The sequence below is a fragment of the Rhynchophorus ferrugineus genome, unplaced genomic scaffold (assembly GCF_030347505.1).
Source record: "Rhynchophorus ferrugineus isolate W39M unplaced genomic scaffold, kcgeb_rfMv2 rfM9, whole genome shotgun sequence".
Taxonomy (NCBI): Eukaryota; Metazoa; Arthropoda; class Insecta; order Coleoptera; family Curculionidae; genus Rhynchophorus; species Rhynchophorus ferrugineus.
In genome coordinates, this window is record NW_027472588.1 from 9,628,253 (window position 1) to 9,655,964 (window position 27,712).

Sequence of the window (27,712 nt, forward strand, 5' to 3'; positions counted from 1 at the left end):
TTGTGAATTTTTAAATTTTTTTGTAGATGCATTTCGCATGGAAAACCTTGTCGAAGCTTTGAGCTACGTCTAGGAATATCGCTGAGTAGATTTTTTATATCTTAGTAGGTTTCTTCTCTTTTTTGACTCTAAACTTTCTGACTGTAACGTAAGATTGAAATAGTTCAGTGTGTTGCTTTGGTAACATTTTCGCTAGGTTATGAACAAGGCCATACCTTATCGAAGACTTGTGCTATATCTAAGAATATAGCTTTTAACCTTCATAGGCTTTTTCAATTATATATGATATTCTATGCATTTTCTTAATTGTTGAATGTTCGTTTAAAAAGCCAAAGTGATATTCAGGTTTTAGATTTTTACTTTCTATAACTTGTTTGAGTCTTTGAAAGATATTTTCACTGTAATCGATAATATTCTTCGATGATATAACTTATGGTCATAAATTTAATGTAATTTTAGAACTATTTAATGAATTATTTTGAAATATTTAATATATTATACACATTAAAAAGATTATACGATTAAGAGAAAGATCCATCAATATTAATTCACACTTGTGAAAATTTGTTCCAGATGTTCTGAATATTTGTTTTATTTGCGATACTGCGATACTGGCTTTTAATACGTCTATCGATTTTCGATTGAAGTTTATCGAAAATGTATTGACAATAACCGAACTCAGCTTTGCATCGAAAAGCGATTATTCCGATAAGGCCCGATCTGGTTATTGTGTTACTCCAAAAATAGTAATGGCGGGCTTATTTACGAGTGCTCCGGTATCACTTAAATTACTTTTGGATCGATACCTTGCAAATTGCCTACTGACTCAGGCAATTTTATTAAACCATCCGTTTTCATTTATGGGATTTGTTTTATTTCAGACGAATAATTATTGGTCCAGGAGAGAAAAAATGAGCAAATAAAACGATATACTTTTTTTGTTATTGATGTATGTATTTGACTAAAAAATCGTTTTGGAGATCGGTATGTCAGAAATATAATATGACCGAAATCAACAAGGTGCTAAGGATAATAAACATATCTTGTAAATGTTATGTTTTTGGGTTTTATAACTGTATCTTTCTGAAACATAGTTCAATATGGTTAGTTTTAATGATGTATATGACTACAGCCAGTAATTTTTTCTTAGATATAATTTAATATGATTAGTTTTATTGAAATATACGACAATCTTTCATTTAATGCGTATATTTTCCAATACTTGAATTAATATTATTCTTAGTTGTATTTTAAAACGGCAATTTTATTAAAATATATGATTGTCCTCACTTGTTGATTTTTTAGATAATGTATATCAATTTTCTTCTTATATATGGCATGATTAGTTTTATTTTTTATCAATAATAATTTGATAGGATGAAACTTTCATCTGGAATTATAAAAGAAAAATAATTCAAGAAAACTAATTCAGGATGAAAGTTTTTATTTATTTATTTATTTATATTTTTAAATATATTTTAAAGTCTCCTTTTACCAACTAGGGGTTTATCTGGACTGGACCTACAATTTAACGTAGACTACGAACCACGGCCTTCGGCATTAAGCCTATCGACTGGCGAGTGACTAACTTAGAAATCATCGCAGAAGATATCCAGTCTTACCCAGCCAGGTTACTGGCGTGACTGGGATCATTTTCCTTGTCGGATTTTGTACTCTTGCCTAGGGCAATCACAAATATTAAACAATTACAACCATACATTTATGACCATGCCTCAGTAGGATTAGAACCCGCGACTATCGCAACAGTAGGTGGACCGTTCTGTCGCCTTTACCACTGCGCCACCAATATGAAAGTTTTATTGAAATCTCTGAGGTTCTTCATTCGTTGATATTTTAGATAATTTGTATTGATCATTTCTTTAGAAATAACTTAACAGGATTATTTTAGTTGAAATATGTCACAATTTTTTTATTCGCTGCTTATTTTTTCGTATAGTTCATATTGACATATTTCTTAGTTAAAGTTGATTAGATGTGATGGTTTCATCACTCTATATTTTATATCAAATTGATCTTTGATATATGATTCGTTTTATTGAAATATATGACAGTCTTTCATTAACTGCTCTTAGATAATTAGTATGTTTTCTCTTAGATATGGCTAGCACTCTATAGATAAGATATGATTTATTTAAGTGTATCTTTTACTAAGGTCATATTTATTGTTAGTTATATTAACTAGTTGATTTTTACGTAATTAGCATATTTTATCTTAGATATAACTAGCTCCATATTTATCGTTAATTATGCTTTAATATGATAGTTTTATTAAAATATATTATTTAAATTAATAATAATTTTAATTAATAATTTATATTATTTAAAATATATGATTAGTTCAGTAGCTGATTTTTTGGATACTTGGTATGCTTTCTCTTAGATATAGCTAGCTCTCGATATATATGATAAGTTTCATTTAAATATATAACAATTCTTGAATAACGCCGTATTTATCGTTAATTATATTTTAATATGATAGTTTTATTAAAATATTTGATAGTCCTTGACTAGTTGATTTTTAGATAATTAGTATGTTTTCTCTTAGACATATCTAGCTCTATATAGATAAGATTAGTTTTATCTAAATATATGATAATATATTATATTTAATAAAATATTATTGAAATATATGATAGTTCCAACTAGTTGACTTTTATATAATCATTACGTTTTCTCTTAGCTCTATATTAGTTTATCTAAATATATGATAAAGCTTTATATTTAATATGATAGTTTTATTGAAACATATGATGGTTGCACTAGCTATTTTTTTTAGATAATTTACATCCATTTTATCAATGACACCATATGACAATCTTTTATGCGCTGTATATTTTTTCGTATAAAATTAATATATATATATGATATACATATATATGATAATTATGAATTCATTATGTAGTTTTTGGAGGATTTTTATAGAATCTAGCTCTATTATACAACCGTTCTTCCTCATAATTCAATTAATCCACAAAACACGTTAATTAAGTCGTATTTATCGGATAAATTAACGGGGTTCAAAGGGAGGAAAGACGAAATAGGCGATTCGCGTGACGGCAGGACGCCCGCCATAGCCCCCTCGCCCCGTATCCGTCCCCCTCGACGCCACGGAACTATCGGCGGCCCTTTAATCGTGCATCCCTATTCCTGCAATGGCGCGCGATCGTCTCCCCGACCCGCCGACGACGTCGGCCGCGAACTAAGCGATCTGTATCCTGCCCGTGCCTGCTCGATCTCGGTTGCAGCGCCCACCGCGCCGAGCGCTGAACCCCGATCGTTCGGCAGGACGAGGCAGGAAAATGAACTCTAGTTATTTTTAAACCCCTCATCGGTGTACATCGTTCACATGTAACAATCCGATATTACGATGTATCAAAGTTCCTTCCCGTCCTGCGACAGCGGACCGACCCGCGTAGGACTCGAACCCGTGTAGTTTCGTGGCCGATCCTTGTCACATTTCGTTGCCGAAACGTTTCTAACCTCTAAAAAAATTTATCCCAATGGACGAAGTCAAGGTAGATTGATCAGTGTTTGATGTTATTGCTCTACCTATACACTGTTTTGAGTTTTACTTTAACTGATCGGATGTATATATATATATTTAGATGAGTGTACGGCCCTGTTGATTATATCACGTACTGATGATTGATGCATCTTGTTGTTAGCATGTTTAATAAACGTTTACAGACAAATTAATATTTTGTGTGATTTTTTTTTTGAACTATAACCCTTTTTTGAATAGGCGTCCCCGAATCCGCATGTCTTGTGTTTTATGTAACACGGAATTCTCATTGTGTGTGTTCAATTGTTTTGTTTTTTTTTAATTTTCTTTGCACCTTTGTTATCTAAGAGTACTATGTCAAAACCAAACACATACACCTTGATTAATAGAAGTTCATAACTTCGATTACATTTTCATTGTTGTTGTATTGTATAATAAACTGCACATTTTTTGTTTATACATATATGTTTAGTGAGCATTTATTTATAGAATGCATAGATATTGTGTTGGAACGCTAAATAATTCAAGCTTCCTCAGCTGGACAATGATCAACTGTAATATACCTATTCTATATCCTGACTTTTTAGTTTCATATTTATGAAAATGAAAAATACAACAAATAAAATATGGACATATCTATTTTAGTGAATGCATAGATCCATTGAAGTACGAACGCTATTAAAAGCATGCATGATTGAAGCATTGTGTTTGATATATATCTATAAGTCTATTTCAGATTCACAGATTCAAATTATAAACTAATATTTAAATGTATTTATATAATTGCAATTATTCATTTAGCTCTAATTTTGATAGCTAAAAATATTTTAAAAAATTATGCTGATTCCGAATATTATTTATCCATTTGCTTGGAATAATTATTAATATGTTTAAAAGGCATTAGTAAATGATAAATATTAAGGTTAGAAATGTTAAAATGGCAAGATTTTGCTTCTATGAAGCCAGTGTAGATGACAGAAGAAACAAATGCCTAGTTACGAGTGAGTGAATAAATTAAAATAAGGAAACAATAATATATAAACAGATTTAAAGCTTTAGGGTCCTGGCCGTCATTCTTACTATATTATTGATAATATTTACAAATTTATAATAATTCTATTATTGGAAATTTAAACATATTGATAAAAAAACCTTTAAAGAAATCATTCAAAAAAAAAACACATTTTATTGTCTGATATACACTAAAATAGTTCTTTTTTGAAAAAATTGTCAAGTTACGCTGTATATGGATAGTATCGATGGAATTATTTAATTTGGCGTTAAAAATGTTATGCTGTTTTAATAAATTATCTTAAATACTCATATCTGTATATATAAATAAAAATATATGATAATAAGTATCATAAACTACAGTTAAAAATGACTTTAATACTAATTAAACTGAAATATTCGGATATTATTAAAATTATATTAAAATTTATTTTAAGTACTTTATAATTTTGAATTTTTATTTCTAAAAATTGCTTACAAACAAATTAATATTTCCTGTGACTTTTTTTGAAACAATCGTCCCTTTTTGAATAGACAGCCTTGGTCACTGATTGTTTCCGAAAGCATGTCTTGTGTTTTATGTAACACACAATTCTCATTGTGTATGTTCAGTACATTTTTTAAAATTTTCCTGACACCCTTATTATCTAAGAGTATTAGATTGAAATGAAACAAGCTACACAAGCTAGTTATTTAATAGAATACCAGAAGTTTATATCATTCGCTGTTATTATATTGTATAATAAATTGCTTTTTTTTGTTTATACATATCTGTTTAGTGAGCATTTATTCATAGAATGCGTAAATATTGTGTTTAAATTATATACAACTTGTAAAACCTAGACATATTTATTTTAGTAAACGTCTAGATCTATTGAACACCGAATGTTATTAAAAGCATTGTATCAATCGTTTGTATCAAATATCGTTTTGACATAAACTTCAAAACACATATGAAAACACGCTGTATATTGATTAAATTAATGAAATTATGTAATTTAGTTTTAAAAATAGTCTATGTTAATAACGTATATTAAATAGAGTTTCTGTCTTTGACTAATATGAATAAAAAATGATTGTTTCCGAGGTTCTGAAACAGTTGTATTAATTAATAATTTAAAAAAATACTTAATAGGCAAAGAGTGAGTAATATTTAAAGCAATAATTATAATAGTGATTGAAATTGTTATAAATTAATGTCAGAATTCTTGCAATATCAAACATTTAAACGGACATTCTAACTAGCAGTATTATTTAATTCCATTTATAGAATTCGAATTATTTATTTAGCATTAATTTTAACATTCACTATTTTCAGCATTATTAAATAACAATATTATGTGATAATAATTTTAGGGACACCAAAGTTGATACTACAGTTAAAAATTGCTTCAACACTAATTAAACTGAAATATTTGGGTATTATTATGTTTGATAAGTAATTTTGAAAAACCGTGATTTCAAATATATTATTTCCGCAGTAGATAAAGATTTTACTAACAAAAAACGCTATTTCTATTTTAAAAAGTGTATTGTTAGTAAACTATGAAACTTGGCGCAAAAGTATAAAAATAATGTTTCTCCTTATTAATTATTATTTATAAAGCATAAAAGTGGTATGTGATTTTGTACAAATGTAGATAAAACGATAAAAAAACCAAAAATAATGTTTACATCCTAATTTTGTTGAACAAATATCAATAAAATCGGTAAAAACACCTATATTTCTTTCTGACTATTGGAAACTCACCAAAAAAGTGTTTATCAATATTAAATAAGCCTCCATTTATATTTTAAGTTTTCCTTTTCGAGAACTACTCAAATAACTTAAATTAAAAGTTCATGTCTTTAGGTATACATAAATAATCATTAGGTATACATAAAAATATAAAGTACATTGGGGGCATGAAGAATAAAAATAAAAATATAGCATATCTTTCAGGAATATATTTTTCGTATACATTTAAGATCGAATTCTTGTTGACGTAAATCCTCCAAGACAAGAGGAGAGAAAATCTTCTTTTATTCATCTGTATAAATGTTTTGAATTATATCGAATATAAACAGAGCTATATCTCCTTTTCTAAGACACTATCCTATCTTTTATCAAGATTTGTACTAATATTAATAAACTAATAGGAATTGATAAATAAAAACTCAGTGTTGTGCAGTCCCTTAAATATACTATATACTAATCCGATTGATAATAAAAATATATCACTTATATCCAATAAATATTGATGAACATGACATTTTGGATTATTTTCTTATTATTAAATAAGGCTAAGTAAGGACAGCAAGGAACTAATTTACATCAACGTCAGTTACTAATATATAAAGGGACAATAAACTTTGAGAGATTAATTTATAAATTTACATCGAATTTATAATATTACACGATAATATATAACATATTACATTTAATAATTTACTTCAATATTTTATAATCAATTCAAATTTTATATACACTTTACATACTACTACATTATAATTATGTTTATACCATCGACCATCAAGCACTCCTTCTTATAACATTCTAATGGGGCATTAGTTTTTGGTTATTTATAATTTATCGAGGTCATCTTAGATAGTATTACCCAGTCTGGTTATTACATAACTTACATAACTGAGGTTATTAGCGTAATAGATAATGATTGCCTATAAATATTAGTTACCAACACCGTTACCAGGATAATTTGAATTTGTTACGTTTTAATGAATGGTTTAACATTCCATAAAGGGATATCGTCTTTTCTGAAGAAGCTTTCTAGATCTCTTGGTGAGGATATATTTCTGTCTTTCTTATCTTACCGCTCTTATTCATTTAACAGGCCAATTGAAAAGTCCCCAGCCTACCATAGTAAAACACATTTTTTTTTGGCAAAATTAGGCCTCAGTTTCGGCGATCATCTCTTCATTCGGCGAAACTTTCTTAACAGCGAGTATTCTTTTGAGACGTGAGAACAGGAAATAGTCGCTGGGAGCCAAATTTTTGCCATCGTTTTCACTGACTTACTAACTAAAAAAGCGCCATATATGTGTCAGGCCGGGGACTTTTCAACTGACCTGTTACTATATATCGTAGGTATTTGATTTTTAGTGGCATATACATTTTGTTTTTCTTATTTTTTTACTGCAATGTTTTTGGTTACATCCTACTTTTGCTATGATCAATTTTTTATCTAAAATTTTTGCTTGATCTCCATCTATTGAATTTGATATAGTTTTAGCCATCTTTGTGCAGTTATGATACACTTCTTATCTACAATTATCGCTTCACTTCATTGTTTTCTGCCTTCTATATGGTATAATTCTAGTAATTTTCTAGGTTTTCTAGTTCAATCTAAATTAATCTTAATTAGAACATCACCCGAGCGAACTTTCCCAATATATCTTGTATATTTGTAATGTTTACTTAAAAACTTATGACTAAGAATAATATCATTACAATAAATAAATACGTTTCAAATTAATTAATTGCCTTATTATTAATATTTTATAGTTGTAGTAAAGATTCAGATTGATTTTATATTGCATTATTGGTATGAGCTTCATGAATATATTATAAAGTTCGCCTGTTAAGTGTATGTATTAATCCCCTTTATTGGACATGAATTATCTATGATATATTCCACCGATTTGGATTACCGATTACCCCTGACAAGACAATGCGTGTTTCTAATAATAAATGTGACCTTCAGTAATCTCGAAATGTCAACTGAGTACATCATATATAAGTGTTATCAATATTAAATAGAAACTCTTTTTACGAGACTGCTTTCATATATATATATATATATATATATATATATATATATATATATATATATTGTTGTTTGAAAATATTTTATTAATTTGTATTTTTTTATCATTTTCTGCTGGTTATCTGCTATTTTTTTTATTATATTTGATATAATACTTTGTCATATACATTTAACGATTAAAAAAAAATCATTTCGCGTATTTATTATGTGTTTCAAATTGGTTCAAATTAAAAAAAATGAAAAAAACTGCGGCTCAATGTAAGAAGATTAAAAAGAGATAGAAAAAATGGAAGGAATTTATACATATAGCAACAAAGGGCCAAACCTACTGGACTTTTACAAATTGAAAGGCATCTCATCAAATAAAATATAAATCGAGAGCTTGTGCGAAGTATCATCTGATCACACTCCAGTATTGTTAACACTAGGAGCGGCAATTCTGAAAAAAAAAACAAAGAAGCCCAGTCTTTCTAACAAATTTACCAACTGGCACATGTTTAGATTTATAATGCAGGAACAAATCAGTTTAAACGTGAGACTCAAAAGTATAGACGATCTGCTGCAAAAGAAGCTACCCGACACCAAGAAAGAAATCAGAATATGAGGTAAATTGCCCCCTTTCAAATTAAGGAATTGATAATACAAAGAAAAGGTAGAAGAGTATGGCAAAGAACCAGAAATGCTGTAGACAAAACAATATTTAATAGTATTAGTAATCAGACAAATCAAAAGATTAAAGAATATAAACAGAGTTGCTTAAAAAAATGTAAGTAAATTAAGCGCGAAAAGACAAAAATTACTCACTATGGAAAACAACTTGGAGATTTAAACGACCAATTATTAGAATACCGCATATTAAAAATAATCATAATTAATAATAAAGTATATTGGAGCCACTCCTATATCTGCTCTATACTGCTCATATCCCAACAAGAAAAGAAACGGTATTTGGAACATTTGCCAAAAAAGTACAAGTAGCGATCAACAAGATCTACAACTATCATCACTTGACGGATGCCTGATTCCTCAAGTAGAGTCAACTAAATACCTCGGAATATATCTCAATGGTAGGTTAAACTGGAAACATCATGTTAGACATAAAACAGAGCAAATGAGACTCAAAATCAAGTAACTGTACTGTTTATTGGACTGCACTGAGACAAAGCAACTAGTAATCCGACGTACCCAAAACAAAGTTCTACGATTAATTACCAATCAACTAAACTAATCAACTATGTAACCAACGAAGAGCTGCCCAATGACCTCAAAATCAAATGATGAAATAATTTATTAATTTGTATTCTTTTATCATTTTCTGCTGATTATCTGCTATTTTTTTTTTATTTAATTCTTAGTCATATATATTTACCGATTAGAAAAAATCATTTCGTGTATTTATTATGTGTTTCAAATTGGTTCACAATTTTTGGGTCCCGTGGTAATTCTTCAAAGTAACAGTATTATAATTTGCTATGGAATGCTATGGAATTGTACTGGAATAAAATGAAACTAGCTATGCTATGCAACCTCATATTTGCACATCATAGGTCCAAATGGACTTTATGATTGGATAAACCAATCTGTTTGATTTTAGGTTAAGTTTGGACTTTTTTCCGACTAACCAATATAGTTACTTGACTTTGCGTTTGTTTTATGTTCTGATTTTTGTCTAACGTGATGTTTCCAATTTAAACTATCATCGAGATGATTCTGACTCAGGAATCGGACATCTTTCAAGTAATATAATTAGGTGTTTTGGAGCTATTAAGCTGTATTTTCCAGTCTCTAGTCCGTTCATTGAAAGTAAAGACAATTTTCTTACAGGCGACGTATTTTTTTGCATGATTTTTTTTGAGGTTGTTAAACACTTGTTGATTGCTACTTGTACTTTTTCTACAGCTTCAGGCAGAGATATATCTTTTGCCATGATAATTGTGTCGTCGGCAAATATTTCAAGTACTGCTTCTTTTGTTGTTGGTATATCAGCAAATACAGAAGTGGTCCTAAGACACTACCCCGGGGGCACTCTAGCCCAAATAGGTTTGTGTGTTAAGAATGCTCCTTCATGCAAGAATCTAAATTTTCTTAATGTCATAATAGGTCAAACACTTGTGACCCGTCTAGGAATATTGAAAGGGCAGTAATTTTCTCCTTCAAATGTCTTGTCAACAATCGCCGTTATTATCTGCACTTGGTCGATTTTCGAGTGGTGATTTCGAAATCCAATCTGAAAATGTGGTATTTTTATAAATATCTTAATACGTTTTAAGTGCAGTTTCTCAAATAATTTTGATATGGCAGATAACAGCGAAATAGGCCTGTAAGATCCAACTATCGATTGTTAGTTCTTCTATTGTGTAATTAAACACAAACATCACCAAATATATTACAAATTACGTCAATAATACTATATCAATTATATCAATACTATTCTTAATAAGAACACGTTATAACGAAGAACAACTGTCCGGGGTTATTCTTACACCCAATCTTATCTAGTTACGATTTACTGTGCGATAATTAAAACAAATTTAGCATACGTGCCATTTCATAGCCAACAATCTGAGGCTAAGAAAATTTCCTCAATGATTTGTGGTTTAAAATCGTTCGGAAAACCTATAAAAATAACACAAAAGATCCATAAAACATTTAACGATGCTATTAGTCGAACGTATTGTTCCATTTTAACGTACGACCTGAATAGAAAAAATATTGGTATTCGAAAATATTTTCATGCAATTTTATTACAAAATATATCATTTGTGTTACGGTTTTATTTTGAATTAAGGAAATTGATGTATGGTACTGTAGTGAGAAAATATGAGTCTATATTCATTATTTTATATTATTATTTTAAGTTTGACGTTCGACTACTTTGTTTACAAAATAAACATAAAATATAGGTATTTTTGGATGTGATTTTGATAGGTGTTGCTTTATTTCAAACATACAAATAATCAAGAAACGACTTTTCTACCACATAGAGGTGTAGATGTGTTACATTTACTGTGTGTGTGTACATTCTTTCTTGCTCCATGTATAATTTCTTAAAAATTAACTAAGTCTTACATTAGATATGCTTATTACAATCTTTAAAATTTGTAATTTATTACTACTGTTCTTTTATTAAAATATATTTTAAAGTCTCCTTTTACCAACTATAGGTTTATACAGTTACAGTTTATTTAGTTTTAGTAGACTTACAGTTCAACGTAGGCTCCGAACCACGGTCCTCAGCATTAAACCTACCGACTGACGAGAAATTTCAGAAATCATCCTAGAAGACATCCGGTCTTACCCAGCCTGGTTATTGGCGTGACTGGGATCATTTTCCTTGTCGGATTTTACACTCTTGCCTAGAACATTCATAAACATAAATTTACGACCATGCCCCAGCAGGATTCGAACCCGCGGCTATCGCAACAGTAGGAGGACCATCCTATCGCCTTTACCACTGCGCCACCAAGCCGGCTTACTACTGTTCTGTTAAATTTGCATTAATAGACGAGCAAGGCGAGTACAGGATTAATACATCAGTATATGTTTCCAAAATTTAAATAAAAATAAACTACTTATGCTAGAGATAAGAATATACTCGTATACTAAACAAGTTCTTCTGGTTTGGTTCGATTCAATCTTCTGATTTCCTGCGTGTTGTCCAGTAGCTGTATTGCTTCCACATTCCTGTGATTTGGCATCCTTATTTAATGTTTTAAGGCGAAATCCTGGATAACTTCGTGTATCCATTTAATTTTGAACTCATAGTGAAGCCCTTCGTTGGTTACGTAGTTGATTAGTTTAGTTGATTGGTAATCGTTGAATTTTGTTTTGGGTACATCGGATTACTATTTGGTTTGATGTCTTGCAACCTTGTAGTGCAACCCCATAACCAGTACAGTTGCTTGACTTTGATTCTAATACGGTCTATTTCTTGTCTAACATAATGTTTCCAGTTTAACCTACCATCGAGATATATTTCGAGGTATTTGGCTGATTCTACTTGAGGAATCTAATACTAACGGATGTTAAGTGATATAATAAAGCTTTTGTCATTTTACCGCAACGCAAAATTAACATACGGACAGATCGGACAGATTTGGAGCTATTAAGTTGTATTTTCCAGTCTCTGGTTCATTTGTAGATCTTGTTGACCGCTTCTTGTGCTTTGTCGGAAAATGTTCCAAGTACTGTTTCTCTTCTTGTTGGGATATCAGCAGTATAGAGCAGATATAGGAGTGGCCCCAAGACACTACCCTGGCTAACTTATGCCAAAATAGGCTTAAGTGTTGAGTAGCAATTTGCTCATTATGTATATTAGTCCCAAATGTAATACCCGGTCGAAAGCCTGTGATACGTCCAGAAATATTGCAAGGCAGTATTTCTTTTCATCGAATGCCTCTTCAACAACCTGCTATTGCTCTGTGCACTTGATCGATTGTCGGGTGATTATTTCGAAATCCAAACTGGAAATCTGGTGTTTCGATAAATGGTTTGATTCGTTTTATCTGCAGTTTTTCGAACAATTATGATATCTCAGGTAGCAGTGAAATAGGCCTGTAAGATCCAACTTATTCTGCCGGTTTAGACATTCTGGAGCATGGTTCAGTCTCAAAACAGGCACTGAATATATATGCTAGCATGATAACTTTTCCTGGCAGCTCATTTAATAAACCAGGTGAAACATGAATTTCAGGAGTCTTTTTAGGATTGATGTTATTGTCAATTTCTGTGGCAATTTTCATTGGACAAATCAGATTTGAAGGTACATCGGGCTGATAAACAGAATTTATATCTACTGTAGATTCTATATCATTCGGTTGGAATACGTTAGCTAAATGTTTTACGAATAATTCAGCTTTTTCGTGGTTGCGATGAACATCGATTATTTTTAATATGCGGTATTCTAATAATTGGTCGTTTAAATCTCCGAGTTGTTTTCCATAGCGAGTAATATTTGTATGTTTCCGCGATTAATTCACTTTTTTAAGCAACTCTGTCTGTATTCTTTAATCTTTTGATTTGTCTGATTACTAATACTACTAAATACTGTTTTGTCTAGAGCATTCTGGTTCTTTGCCATATTCTTCTAGCTTTTCTTTGTATTATCAATTCCTTAATTTGAAAGGGGGTACCTTTTATTTACCTCATGTTCTGATTTCTTTCTTGATGCATCTTTTGCAGCAGATCGTCTATACTTTTGAGTCTTACGTTTAAACTGATTTATTCCTGCATTATAAATGTAAACATGTCCCAGTTAGTACATTTGTTAGTAAGACTGAGCTTCTTTTTTTTTCAGAATTGCCGCTTCTAGTGTTAACAGTACTGGAGTGTGATCAGATGATAGTTCGCACAAGCTCTCGATTTATATTTTATTTGATGAGACGCCTTTCAATTTGTAAAATTCTAGTAGGTTTGGCACCTTGTTGCTATTTGTATAAATTCCTTTCATTTTTTATGTCTCTGTTTAATCTTCTTGCATGGGTCGCGGTTTTTTTCCCTCTTTTGAAGTATTTCCCTGATACATTCATCCCAAGTTCGCTTAAGCCATTCTCTGATTTTTCTCCTGTTGTTTTTCATGCGCCGTAAGGGAACATTTCATCAACTATGTCGCCTTCTTTCTATTTGCTCTTCTAATGATTCAATATTAAGGTATTTTTTTATTTCTATAGATCTCATCTTATTCATTTTTCTTCTTCAAGTATATCATTTCTGCTGGTCGTACTTTACTATCAAATTTTAGGACTAGTCTGTAACTTGATTTGTACACTTCCATTCTAGTTTTGTTTAGTATTTTCTTTTAATTTATGAACTTCTTCTATTACTTCTAAAAAAACATTTAGGTTACTGAATTATTTATGTTATTGATATTATAAAAGAGACTTCAACAAATATAGAAGGATTACTCTGTCCTGTACAGCTATGAAGAATTATAGAAAATAGTCTAATATTAGTGGTGGATATGTCGCTAACAGAAAAAGTTAAGCAAATTCCGAAAGGGAAGAAGTATACAAGACATATATTTAGTTAAGTTAATTAGTTGTTCAAAAAAGTTTATTCCAAAAATAGATATAACTAGCATTCAGTGATTTGAAAATGCATTTGACAGAGTAAGAAAATAATCACTATGAAAGGATAAGACACAATATAAAAAGGAATATAAAGGATAAATACCAGTACCGTCATTGCAAGCAACACCGAATTACAAAGCTTCAAAATCCAAGTAGGACCAAGATAAGGCGGTACTTTAAGTCCAACCTTGTTTATAATACGATTTCTGATACAATTTTGAAGAAATGCATGCCATAATATGCGTTCAGGGTCATCTGCTTCTTCATTAATATTGATACTAATACTGTAAAAATAAATAGAAGTTTTTTTTGATAGATATAGTGGAACCAGTATTTTATAGTAGCCGTCATAAGTATATTATTATATACGGCAGGTTTAAATATAGAAAATATCGTAAACCTACATTGTATGGCCAGCGTCAATTAAATTCGTGAAAGAAAATGGAATTTTATGTTCGCTATAATATGACATGTATATTTTTTTTATCCATTAAGTTCTTTTACTAAAACGAATGATCGGATACTTACTGAGAATAAGAACGAAAAATATTTGAAATATAGCACCAATGTTTTCGATTAAGTTACAGTACTATTATATTCCTTGGATTATCAGACTGCAGTTAAGTAAAATGTATTAAAAGCATTTAAAAAAAAATGTAGAATTAGAATTAGAGAAAAATTAAATCATATGGCGAATGATATCGAAGGGGTAACAGGTTTATAGACAATGGAACTTAGCGCCGCATGATTAACCGTCTATCTTATAGTCCAAGTTATTTTGGCTCTAATCCAACTCAACCTACAATACATCAGACTAATTAGAAGCAAGAGGAATGATTAACGATATTACTCGTTCAGAAACCAGTAGAATTAGGAATTCATTTATAATTAAGTATAATTAACTATTTTATACATTATCAGTCAGACTATGCGGTATGTTCTATAAGTTAGAAGAGCCCTCTGTATTTTTCTGATTTTTGGTTTTCCTCATTCGTCAAAGATTGAAAATATCGAAAAAATTGAATAAAGTGAAAAAAATCTACTATAGTGGTAAGATATTCAATTAACGATCGTTTTTGTTTCTACATAGTTATATCTTGTCTATTTTTACCAAATAATCTTTTTTAACAGTTATTGAGTAACTAGCGACCCGCCCCGGCTTCGCAAGGGTGCAATGCTGATACTAAATTAAATACACTACAGAAAAAATATGAACGTTGTATATAAAAACATAGCGGCCCGCTCCGACTTTGCACGGGCATAAAATATATATGCCTATGTCACTCAATGAAAACATGATTAAAATCGATCCAGTATTAGATTTTGGTTCATTGGTTCATTCATTACTGCCCTTGGCCTGCACGCATTAAATTTGGAGTAAAACAATTCCTCTTCCCCTATACTTACTATGAAGATTTCCTGCTATTTTTGGAATATCTAAATTCATACAATTTTTATTACATTACACATTTTTAAACGCAAATTTTAAATTTGTAATATCTCCGAAAATATTTGTTTAATTTACATGCTGTAAGGAACCATATTGATCTATATTAATTGCACACTGTATTTAAGGTACTTAATTCGATAAGGATTAATGCCGTCCGTATTGCTTAAAATAGCTTCGTAAATAAGCCATTTTCTCACGTAAAAAGTAAACAATAAAAATGGTTAATGTGGGTTATCCCTAAAAGATAAACATATACCATCGCGGACTTTTTTGTAGACCTTTTTATGGTGTACAATACTGTAGTACATTAATTTGATCTAACTCGTAGGGTTAGGCAGAGTTTTTGCTAATTGCTAAATAAGCCTTAAAAAATAGGTTAATTTACGACATCACGTTAGAACACTCTAAAATTAGCAATGTTGCCTTAGTATATTATGCATGTATTATACATATAAACCTTCCTCTTGAATCTAGTTTTAAAGATTTAAGCGCACATAGGGATATAGGGACAGAAAAGGCGACTTTGTTTTATACTATGTAGTGATAATCAATTTGTTGATTAAATTTAATTGGTGTCATTTCTATTAATAATATATATCGAGTTACTTCAGCTGCAATAAGTTTAAAACTGCATCCTTTTCCAATGACCAATTTCATTTCAACTGATTTTATGCATATTGATACTATGCCAATTGGTAAATATAGAACTGATAAATGTCACGTTGTTTTAAGAAAAACAAAATATTTGTTATGGATGTTATGTAATATATCTTTAATATTTCGAACTAATTTGGGTACTTCTAAATAGTAAATTAATTACGTTAAATGGAGAGCTAATCTAAAATAGAAATATAAAGCAATTTACAGACAAATCCTAATATTCGGTTGCGAGGTGTGGGTATTGTCCGGTAAGACTGATTATCAAAGAACTAAGAGTTGTAGAGAAGTAAATAAATAAAAATAACAAACCTCAACATGGAATAAGTGGAAGAGAGATAAGTAAAGAGAATATGGGAAGTAAGGATGGAGAAGAAAATAATCAGAGGTCGACTTGATCGAATCTGGGATGAATCTATCAGAGCTGATCGATGAGCGATCAGGGAATAGACAATAAAAATAACAAATTTACAGAGTAGAGATCACACCTGGCTTCAAAATTTCTCGTAGATCAAATCTTCCAACTTATTTTTAATACTTTGTTGGCAAACAATATAGGCGAGTTGTTGACGACAGCAATGTCTCCTGGTGTGTTTACCATTTTTAATGAATACTATATTCATATATGTATGAAAAGGTTTAGTAGATATCTATCGTGAATCATTTAGCAATTATTGCATATTTTGCTAAATATTGGTACTAACTGATTGAATCATGTATATTGGGGAATTCGTGTTATATATGAATGTATGAACCATAACCTCACCTTTTGGCCATTACAGGTAACTAGGTAGTATTAATAGCTGATTGAAGGTCATATAAATTATTAGACACATATATTGTCCTGTCAAGGATAATCTATAACCTAAATTGTTGGCTATATCACATGTAGTTTATTACACTCATTATTGAGACTTATTGCATATACTTAATCATGTTATCTGTGACATTTTAATGTATTTGAGGCTAGTAATGGATACGGGAAAAGTAATTTCGTTTTTATAATGTTTTCTAGTATCTTTCTCCTGTTCCGTGTATCAACTTGGCTCGTCTTCATCGGAGTTCCTTCTCTTTTCTGTAGTATTTTCTGAATTCCTTCATGTTAGGATCGTTTAGGATGTTTTCTGCTTTTCATTTTTGTTTCCCATTCTCTCTAAACATACCTTGTCTGTTCCACAGGCTGTAAATGATATTACTAAATAAGTTGTCTCCTTTTCCTTACTAAGTCGTTCGACTAAGTTGTTTTATATGCTTCCATTTCTGTTTTTCTCGATATCTCTTTTTTATTCATAGTTCTTCCAATTCCGGCATGGATTTCTTCCTCCTGACTTTTGTTATTTTCAATTTCTATTCCCAGATATTCAAATTAAATTATTTTAGTCGATTTGGATATTTATTTCTTCTGGTACCTCCATTATTTCAACTTTCGTTTTATTCTTTTCCAGTGTCATTCTATATTTCTTTAGTACTGCGGGAGCTACTTTTCCACCTGCGAGATCTTCTGTGGATTATTTGGTCTAGTGGTTATCAGTATATATAAGCAAAAATTATATGAAGTGTATATATGGAGCATATGAAGTATTTTCCATTTTCGAATATTTATTTATTATTTAATCTAAAGATATGATGAACAAAGTTGGGATGAGTTTTGTATATTGTCTTAGTCAAAAGTTCTGAAGGTGTTTTTTATCTCTTCTTTGTTACAATATTCTAACGAATTTATTTAGCATAGATGATATTTGGGGGAAAACTGAAGCAGGAATTTTCGGTAGCAGAGTCATTAATGATTTGGAATGCGGCATTTATTAATTTTTTTCACCGCGCTTCAACCACGACCTTTTTCTACTCATTATCCTACCTGATCCACTTTCCATCGCTCGTATTCATTTGTTTCAGACATGGTTCGATTTTGTTTTGTTTCAACAGAGATTTACAAATGGAGACTTGATCCATTAGTGTTTTCACAATTAATTCCTGTGAAACCCAAGTATAAGAGTGTTTTGATGAGTGACTGGATACCAAGTCTCAAGTAAATTGTTCAAAACTATTTTATGGCCGATATTTAGTTTCGTAATGATGTCCCGAACCGATATATGTAAGTTTATCTGAATATTTTAAAGAATTTCATCGATTATTTAAATGATTGGTTGGTTAGGTTGAGGTTTATCTCAAACGTTAATATTTCCGGAATAAAATCTAGCAAATCAATACTGGCTCATCATCATCAATGTTTAGAATAGCATCTGCATCTGGAAAGTAGCTAAAATACTAATAATTCTTAAACCAGGAAAAATATCAGAAGATGTGACCTCCTACCGGCCTATAAGTTTATTACCGATAATCTCAAAAGTTTTCGAGAAACTATACATCAAGAAGCTAAACTATATAATGGAAAAAAGAAAAATTATTCCAGAACATCAGTTTGGGTTTGGCAATAAGCATGCGACTATAGAACAAGTGCACAGACTTGTAAACAAAATAAAAACTGACATAAATGCCAAAAGATATTGTTCGGTGCTTTTTTAGATATATCTCAGGCTTTTGACAAAGTATGGTATACGGGCTTGCAGGTTAAACTAAAGAAACTTCTCCCTCATCCGAACTATCAGTTACTAAAATCGCATCTCACTGATAGACATTTTATTATAAATCAAGGCGATGAACATACCGAATTTAATGCCATATATCAGAAGTTCCCCAAGGTAGTGTACTAGGTCCAGTACTGTATCTTCTGTATACGGCCGATCTGCCCACCACAAAAATAACTACTGTGGCAACATACGCAGACGACCCAGCAATCCTGGCATCCCATGAAGATCCGGTTATAGCATCAATAAACCTACAAACCTACCTGGATCAAATATAATTATGGTTGAAGACATGGCGCATTAAAGTCAATGAAACAAAATCCACCCATGTAACGTTTACCCTGCGTAGAAGAACATGTCCACCAGTGAATATCAATCACAACTTCGACTGAAATTATATCAAATGTATTGGCTCATCGGGCGCAAATCCAAGTTATCATTAGATAACAAGTTGTTGCTGTATGAGTCTATACTCAAGCCTATTTGGTCATATGGAATCCAACTATGGGGTACCGCTAGTAAATCTAATATATCCATCATTCAACGGTTCCAAAATAAAGTGTTGCATGCCATTGTTGATGCTCCGTACTATTTTTGAAATAAAGTGATACAACGAGATATTCCTCTAGAACCTATAATGAGTGTAATTCAACGTGTTTGTGTGAAGTACTTCGAAATAGTGTCAGTGCATCCCAATGGACTCGCTAATCAGCTAAATATGCGACGTGATAGTGAAGTGCGTAGACTAAAACGTTTAACACCACCTGATCTGATTACTGGACATATATAAACTTTAGAATAAGATTAATTAATTAAGATACTATTTTATACATAAGATCGTTTAATGAAGTGATTTTCTGCATGCCATGTAAATATAATATAGACATAAGAAATACTTATTGCCTATAGGGCAGATTGTGGAATCACAAAGAGTAATAAAAAAAACATCAATGTTTAAATGTGGTGGAAATGAGGGGTATTTATTACGGAAAACATATCTTAGTGTTACAGGTTTTAAGAAAGTATTTTTAACAAAAAAATTGAACCGATTTCAAAAAATAAATAAGGAACTCACTAAAAAGTAAAAAATAATCAAACTTAAATATTAACTTATTTAATATATCTACCACACGTATTTTATATTTTACTATATATACACAATTTAGATTAATACTTACCTACTACCAACTGATTAGATTTGTTTTGTTCGTAATTTAATTTTGTATTTATATGTCATAAAATTATATTATTATTTTTGTGTTATTTAAGCTCGGCATCGACTTCAAACTGATCAGTTGGTAGTAGTTAAAATAACATTATCAATAGATAAATAGGTTTAGGTAGGTATTAAGCTAAATTGTGTGTATATAGTAGAATATAAAATATGTGTAGTAGAAAGAGTAAATAAGTTTTTTTGTTTATTTTTATTTAGTTATTACAACGATTATTATGTACATATTTTGTTCGAAATAAGCTTGATGTGCCGTATGGACAATATAATTTAATTAAGGAATAATAATTTCCTGTTTTGCAAACACCTGTTTTTACATTACAAATTACAAATTTCCTATAAATATATCTGGCGCATTTTGCTTTACGGAAAAGATAATTATTAAGCGTTTTCCGAATGCTTCGAATAGTTTACTGGATGTCGTGTTTAATGTTCACGTTACATTTTATTTATAAAATGTACCAGGATTGTTTTGACAGCAAAATAAAACAGCACAACTATCAGAAAACGCCAGTTATCGTAAGGTTTTGCTTTATTTTTAGATACGTGAAATGTTTGGGAAACAGAAATTGGGCAACATTATATTATAGAGTACATGTATATATTTGCGTCCACCCAGGTGAAGTTTTATCAGATTTTACGATAGTTTTTTCACTGAATTTAATTTGAAACATTTACTGCTTGTTATAACATCCACAAACTTAACTTTTTATGTTGCTGTTTCTGTTAATTTAGTTATTTGACCACTAGGAAATATATTCCAGATTAAATAGTGGGATAGTGGGTGAGTAAAATGAAATATGTTAATTCGTTCTAAATCATCAAAGATCTTTTCGGATTATATCGGATTTTAAATGATTTGGGCGAAAAGTAATTTATTCATATCATAATATATGAGGCATGTTGATCTATGACCGTGTAAAATTTTGAGATTTCTGTGCAAAATACCGTGCCCAAATAGTTATATTAAATTAAATTTGTTTCATTCCTTTTTATTTTTGTGTTTATGACATAAAATTATAATATTTTTTTTATATATATTTTAAAATCTCCTTTTACCAACTATGGGTTTATCTGGACTGGGCCTAAAGTTTAACGTGGGCTCCGAACCCCGGTCCTCAGCCTTAAACCTACCGACTTGCGAGTGACCAACTTTAGAAATCATCCCAGAAAACATCCGGTTTTACCCAGCCTGGTTACTGGCGTGACTGGAATCATTTTCCTTGTCGGATTTTACACTCTTGCCTAGGACAATCACAAACATAAATTTTTGACCATGCCCCAGCAGGATTCGAACCCGCGGCTGTCGCAACAGTAGGAGGATCGTCCTATCGGTACCGACTTCAAACTGATTTTTATTTAGTTGTTACAACGACTATTACGTAAATATTTTATTTTAAAATGTTTCTTGTTGTGTTAAAAGTCTAAGTTTGATTATTTTTTATATTTTAGCGAGTTTCTTATTTATTTTTTTAAGTCGGTTAAATTTTTTTGTTAAAAATATGTTATTTTTGTCTGTTTAGTATTAGATAAATAAAATGGGTAGGCCAAGTAGAGATGCAGCCCGTATGAGGAAAAGTTGGAATAAAGAAACAATGATTGAAATTAAAGAGCTCTTCAGGGCCCCGAGTCCGCCTTCCCCACAACAGATACTGATTTGGTTCCAATGGGACTACCTCGGAAGTGCACTCTTAATATAATAAAAAAATAATTTAAAAATCGATCCACAATTGACGGAAAAATCGGCGAAGTCAATTAAAAATCTGATTCAAATGTTTATATCGTCTAGTAAATCTTTTAAAATTATAAAAAGAATTGGTTATTGCTAGGGAGGTTTCAATTAAGTATTGAAAACAACTAAAAAAAATATATAATAATACTTCTTCACAACACAACAATAAAATTGACCAAAAACTAATTCCCCATCTTAGTAGTGTATCTTTATAATCTCTCACAACTATTTTAATAAAAAAAAAAACAAAAAACAAAATACTACTTCGTAAAATATCCAGAACACAAAACAGAATTAGGAGGAAAGGCTTCATTACATTAGAATCTATCCAGTCCAAAAATAAGTTTTTATTTTTTATCCATTCCAGTTTTAAGCAGTTTCCGAGTAAACAAAACAACAACCTTTTCATATATTAAATCGCAGATAATAGAGAGATATTTTAGTTTATGCGTTATACGATTATATATATCATACAATCAATCGGCTATATTAATAATTACGCATTGTTATAAAATATATTTAATAAATAATAGAATTAACCACTATTTTTAGCATCACTTTTGAGTCCTTTAAACTCTCAACATATATAATCAGTAACAATATAGGGAATATGGTATGTATGTTTGACAGTTCGGTGACATAAATGTATAATAAATTCGAATGTGTTGTATTTATATTTTAAAACCAGGATACCGCTTTACATATAACCAATATAAATCATATTGTGTGTTGTTATTTGTCCTATATTTCTACTTTCTTTCGACATAATTCTGTTCTATTTTTTCACGATCTTTTATTTATGAGATAACATAAAGAAGCTAATGAAAATTCTACATTTTTAGATCAATTACTTTTATCTTGAACAATAATTGATAGATATGCCTATATCAGTGTATAGTAATTACTTGGTTAAATTATGATACAAAACATGTTTAATAAGCTTAAACATAGCTGAAAAGTATTCATAATCAGCCATGATTTTGCGAAAAAATATTTTTTGTGCCAAATAATCTTAACAATAAAATTATTTATTTTAAAAAATACGGTAGAACTTTACATATAAATAATACAAATCATATTATGTTGGATATTTGTTCCATATTTTTATTTTATTTCAATATATTTCTGTTCAATTTTTTACGAAATCTTCGTATAAGGAAACTAATAAACATTCTATGGTTTTAGATGAACTATTTAAACATTTTTTTGTATATTTTAATGTTTTCTTTTACCAACTAGGGGTTTATCTGGACTGGACCTACAGTTTTAACGTGGGCTCCGAACCACGGTCCTCGGCATTAAGCCTACCGACTGGCGAGTGACCAACTTGGAAATCATCCTAGAAGACATCCGGTTTTACGCAGCCTGGTTGCTGGCGTGACTGGGATCATTTTCCTTGTTAGATTTTGCACTCTTGCCTAGGACAATCACAATTATTAAACTATCACAAACATAAATTTACGACCATGCCCCAGCAGGATTCGAACCCGCGTCTATCGCAACACTAGGTGGATCGTCCTATCGCCTTTACCACTGCGCCACCAAGCCGGCTTTCAATTGTTTTGGAGGATTTGTTAATTCTCATGGTATACTTTGATATATAGTGTATATTTGTTGGTAAAATAAAGGTAAAAAAAATTGAGGGTTTAAACCTAGCTGAACTGTATTAAAAAATACTAGTAAAATTTGTTTATTTAGAACATTATTTAACGTACATGTTTGAGATTTTAAAGAGTATAGTTGGGCTTCTTTAATTGGTGAAAAATGCTGTTCAACATAAAACTAATTATTATCATCAGCTTTATCATTTAAGATCAAGAAAAATGTTGAGAAAAATCTAGTTCATTTATTATTTAAATGGTTAATTTATGGTCTTTTATTTTTTGAACTGAAAAATTTGCCAAAATTTGAAGTAATGTTAAAGCAGAGATAAGTTCTGGTATAACATATTACCTTTTCTCAATTTATTTTGACTCTGTGTTAGTAGGAGAGTGTTACTGGCCCTCCCTCTTCTTCAATTTACCCCTTTGGAAAATAAGCATAATTAACCTAATGAATTACGACTATTAGTAGCAATAAATCATTGTGACTCACTATCTTAATTACTGAAATGAAATCCTGATTCGTATCCTCTCTAGGTTGATATTATTTGGTTGGGTCTCGTAATATTAATTGTTAAATTGCTAAATTTACCTTAAGTTTTATGATTTGCATCAGGCTCAACTATCGAAAAGTTAATATATCAAATGGACATTACTTCCGTCCAGTATATAAAGTTTTGCAGCAGCTCAGAAAGGCCTCCGCCATAAATAACCGGCTAGTTGATGTCGGCGTAAACATTAGTGTTCATCTAGATGTCAAAAAACAGATTTACGTCGGTTAATATATTTTATGTTGTATGTTTGCCCGTTATATAATTTCCTCATCGTTTACTTAAAACTTTCGTCGAAACTAAAAATAAAATAAAGCCGATTTCAGCGCGAGTTTTATGAGAACCGTTGTATTTTATATGGCCGTTAAAATAATCCGGCTAAAAATTTAAAATAAATACACGCGAAACGTTTAGTTGAAGCCTTTCATGTCGCAGACAACAAACGAACTTAAAAAGCCGGCTAACATTAGATGCTTGTTTACGGTTTGTCGTTCTTGATGGGTTCTGTGTCACGCTGGTAATGGGTAATATCATTTAATTAATGTATTTTATTTGCTTCTCATGTGCTAATGTGTTTATATAAAAATTCATTTCTGAACTTTTATCTGAACAATATTAGGAATTGTTAAATTTATTTTATCATCTTCCAAGCAGATAGGAGAGATAAACGACTTTTGACAATGAAATACCTAAATGAGTCATGAAAAAAATATAAAAAACTAAGAAAGGAACACAAGAAAAAACTAATAAAGTAATAAATAAGGTAATACAGTTTATCCAGAATGAACAAAACCAAGCACTTCAAAAATATCTCGAAAACCAGACAACCGAAGCCAAAGCAAGGTCAACGAGGCATCCAAAGATTTGACTCACCCACGGATATCTGGACAATCTTGAAAAATCTAGCGAGAAAAGTAAAAAAAGACACCCCTCCCCCTGAAACCTGAAGGGTCTGGCAATTTCGCGGTCTCGGACAGCGAAAAAGCCGAGCTCCTGGCCAAATCGTTCGAAAAACAAATGGAATGCCTATCTTTTAAAAAAGGTCTAGTCTCACCAAAGGTGCTACAAAATATCATCAGCAATCTTAAACCCAAAAAGGCACCTAAAACCAAAAAGTCTGAGAAGAAAATGGGCTTCAACGCTGATCATCAATTTAGACGAAAAATCTTCAATTTCACCGGACAGCCATAGGATTGCATTACTATTCTCAACTTGTTGATTAGGATGCAATTTGCTCCTGCTAGCAATTTTTGGACTAATTGAATTTAGTACGGGAACATTTGAAAATTCTCGTTACGGAACCACGTCTCGGAGTTGATGATTCTAGAGACTCTGCAACACTATCGCGCACCAGAGCCACATTTTCAGGGTTACGAGACGTCCGTTGTCTTCCAGAACGAGACCGGTCTGCTGTCGTACCATACTGTCGAAAATTGCCATGTAAATGAAAAATTGTGGTTTTGTGAGGCACTGGACCATTAGGATATTTTTTACTCAATTTTCGCTGAGTGACTGCTTGTTCTTGTGGCGAATATTTATCCATAATAAAAATTTGGACGTCTACACAACACAATGATTAAAACGAAACTGAGGTAAACGTCACACAATCAAAATTGTAGCGGGACTTTTGCCCCACCTGTTACATCAGTATGTATTTCTCAAATTAAGCTTAGATGAAGCACACAACATTATACAAGTTCATGTGGATTGGTTGCATTCAATTTTCTCATTTCCTGCGTGTTGTCCAGTAGCTATATTGTTCCCACGTCGTGAATATATTTGATTTCTAGATCATCGTGCAGTTTTTCGTTGGTTATGTAGCAATAAACATTTGGTAATTAATCGAAGAAGTTTGTTTTGGCATCGTTGGCTTGGTTTTATGTTTTAGTGAAGCTACATATTTGAACCCTATAAGTCCAGATGGAATAAGACACTTTATACTAAAATACTAAAACCGTGGCTGAGAATTTGTCATATTAAAGATAATCAACCAAAATCTACCCATAATAAGCTTAGATATATGGACGTACAGTTTCCGATGAAAGACGCTACATTAAATTGAGTCGTACTCACCATTTCTAGTCTTTAGTGTCTTTTGTCTTTTTGCTTTTGGCCCTTATGAAGAAGTGATTGCCAAAATTGAAAATACTATTTGTTAATGAACAAAGTTAATGTAAGCAACTTAATAAAATAATATTTTGTTGCACGAAAAATAATCGAGACTTTTACGTTCATTTAGTGGTTACAATTTTTTGAATACGAGTTAAATTCTCGAAAAATTCCATTACATTTTACGGATACTTCGAGCACATGCGATAACACCACTCAATTTGTGTGTTTACCGCCCTGATACTCTATCAAAATCAATAGCCCGAAAGCCCAGAAGTTTTACGCTGATGAAGTAATACTTTTCCACCTGATAAATGGAAAATTGTTCTCTATTTGCGTAAATTCGGATGTTTTCATCGAAATACGTAATTTTACTGATTAAAAACTGTAATAATTTCCACTGTATAACGTGAATATATTTTTTTTATTATTTAATTATTACATTGTTACTACTCGTTTCCAACTAACCTACAATTTGTCGTAATGACAACTTAATCTAGGTATATAACTAGAAAGACCCATCGACCCTATTTCAGTCTCCGGTGAAATAATGTTTATACATGTCATTGCTGTATTTTTTATTATATGCACCTCACTACACAAGATCAGATGGTTTGATTCTTTTGAGTCTGTGTCCTGCTCTGGTGGTGTCCAAAAGTTGCAATACTTCAATATTCTCATGAGAATGGAGTTTTATTAATTTCTAAACAAGAGGCTGTTATATTGATGGTAAAAGGTCAATTGAAAAGTACCCGGCCTACCATAGTAAAGCAAATTTTAATTTTGGCAAAATGAGTTTTTTCTATCCAGTATAATTCTCTTCAAGGGTGATATACTGATTATAGCGACCCTCCAACTTTTCGATAACATTTTTGTGGTACGATTTGTCTTTTGCTTCAAAATAGGCCTCATTTTCGGCGATCATCCATTCATTCGACGAACATTTCTTCCCATCGAGAATTCTTTTGAGATTTGAGAACAGGAAATAGTCGCTGGGGGCAGATATGGAGAGTATGGTGGGTGAGGAATAAACTCGAAGATTAATTCGTGGATTTTTGCCATTGTTTCCACTGACTTGTGATACGGTGCATTGTCTTGGTGAATTGGCACTTTCTTTCTCTTCAAATGCGACCGTTTTTCGGCGATTTCGTGCTTCAAACGATCCAATAACGCTATGTAATAGTCCCTGCTGAAGGTCCTTCCATTTTCAAGGTAGTCAATGAAAGTTATTCCATGCGCATCCAATACAGAGACTATAATCTTGCCAGCCGGTTATTGCGTTTTGAAGCGGGTTCATCGTGTGTAGTCCACTCGGATGACTGTCGATTGGACTTCGGAGTGAAATGATGGAGCCATGTTTCATCCTTTATCACATATCGATGAAAAAATTAGCGTTTTTTACGCTTGATCACCTTCAAACTCTGCTC

The 27,712-nt window shown here is 31.2% G+C and overlaps 1 protein-coding gene across 4 annotated transcripts in view; it reads left to right on the forward strand.

The window, feature by feature from the left end:
- The first annotated feature begins 3,334 nt into the window (after positions 1 to 3,334).
- The window catches only part of Hk (potassium voltage-gated channel subfamily A regulatory beta subunit hyperkinetic), a 225,237-nt gene continuing 200,859 nt past the window's right edge, over positions 3,335 to 27,712 (forward strand). For 2 of the 4 annotated variants that reach the window (XM_076413086.1, XM_076413087.1), the window contains exon 1: positions 3,420 to 3,536. In XM_076413086.1, the coding sequence (XP_076269201.1) occupies positions 3,522 to 3,536 (15 nt within the window). In that variant the 5' untranslated portion in view covers positions 3,420 to 3,521. Of the gene's footprint in view, positions 3,537 to 27,712 lie in introns of all 4 variants that reach the window. The other 2 variants (XM_076413091.1, XM_076413090.1) reach the window with 2 other exon arrangements.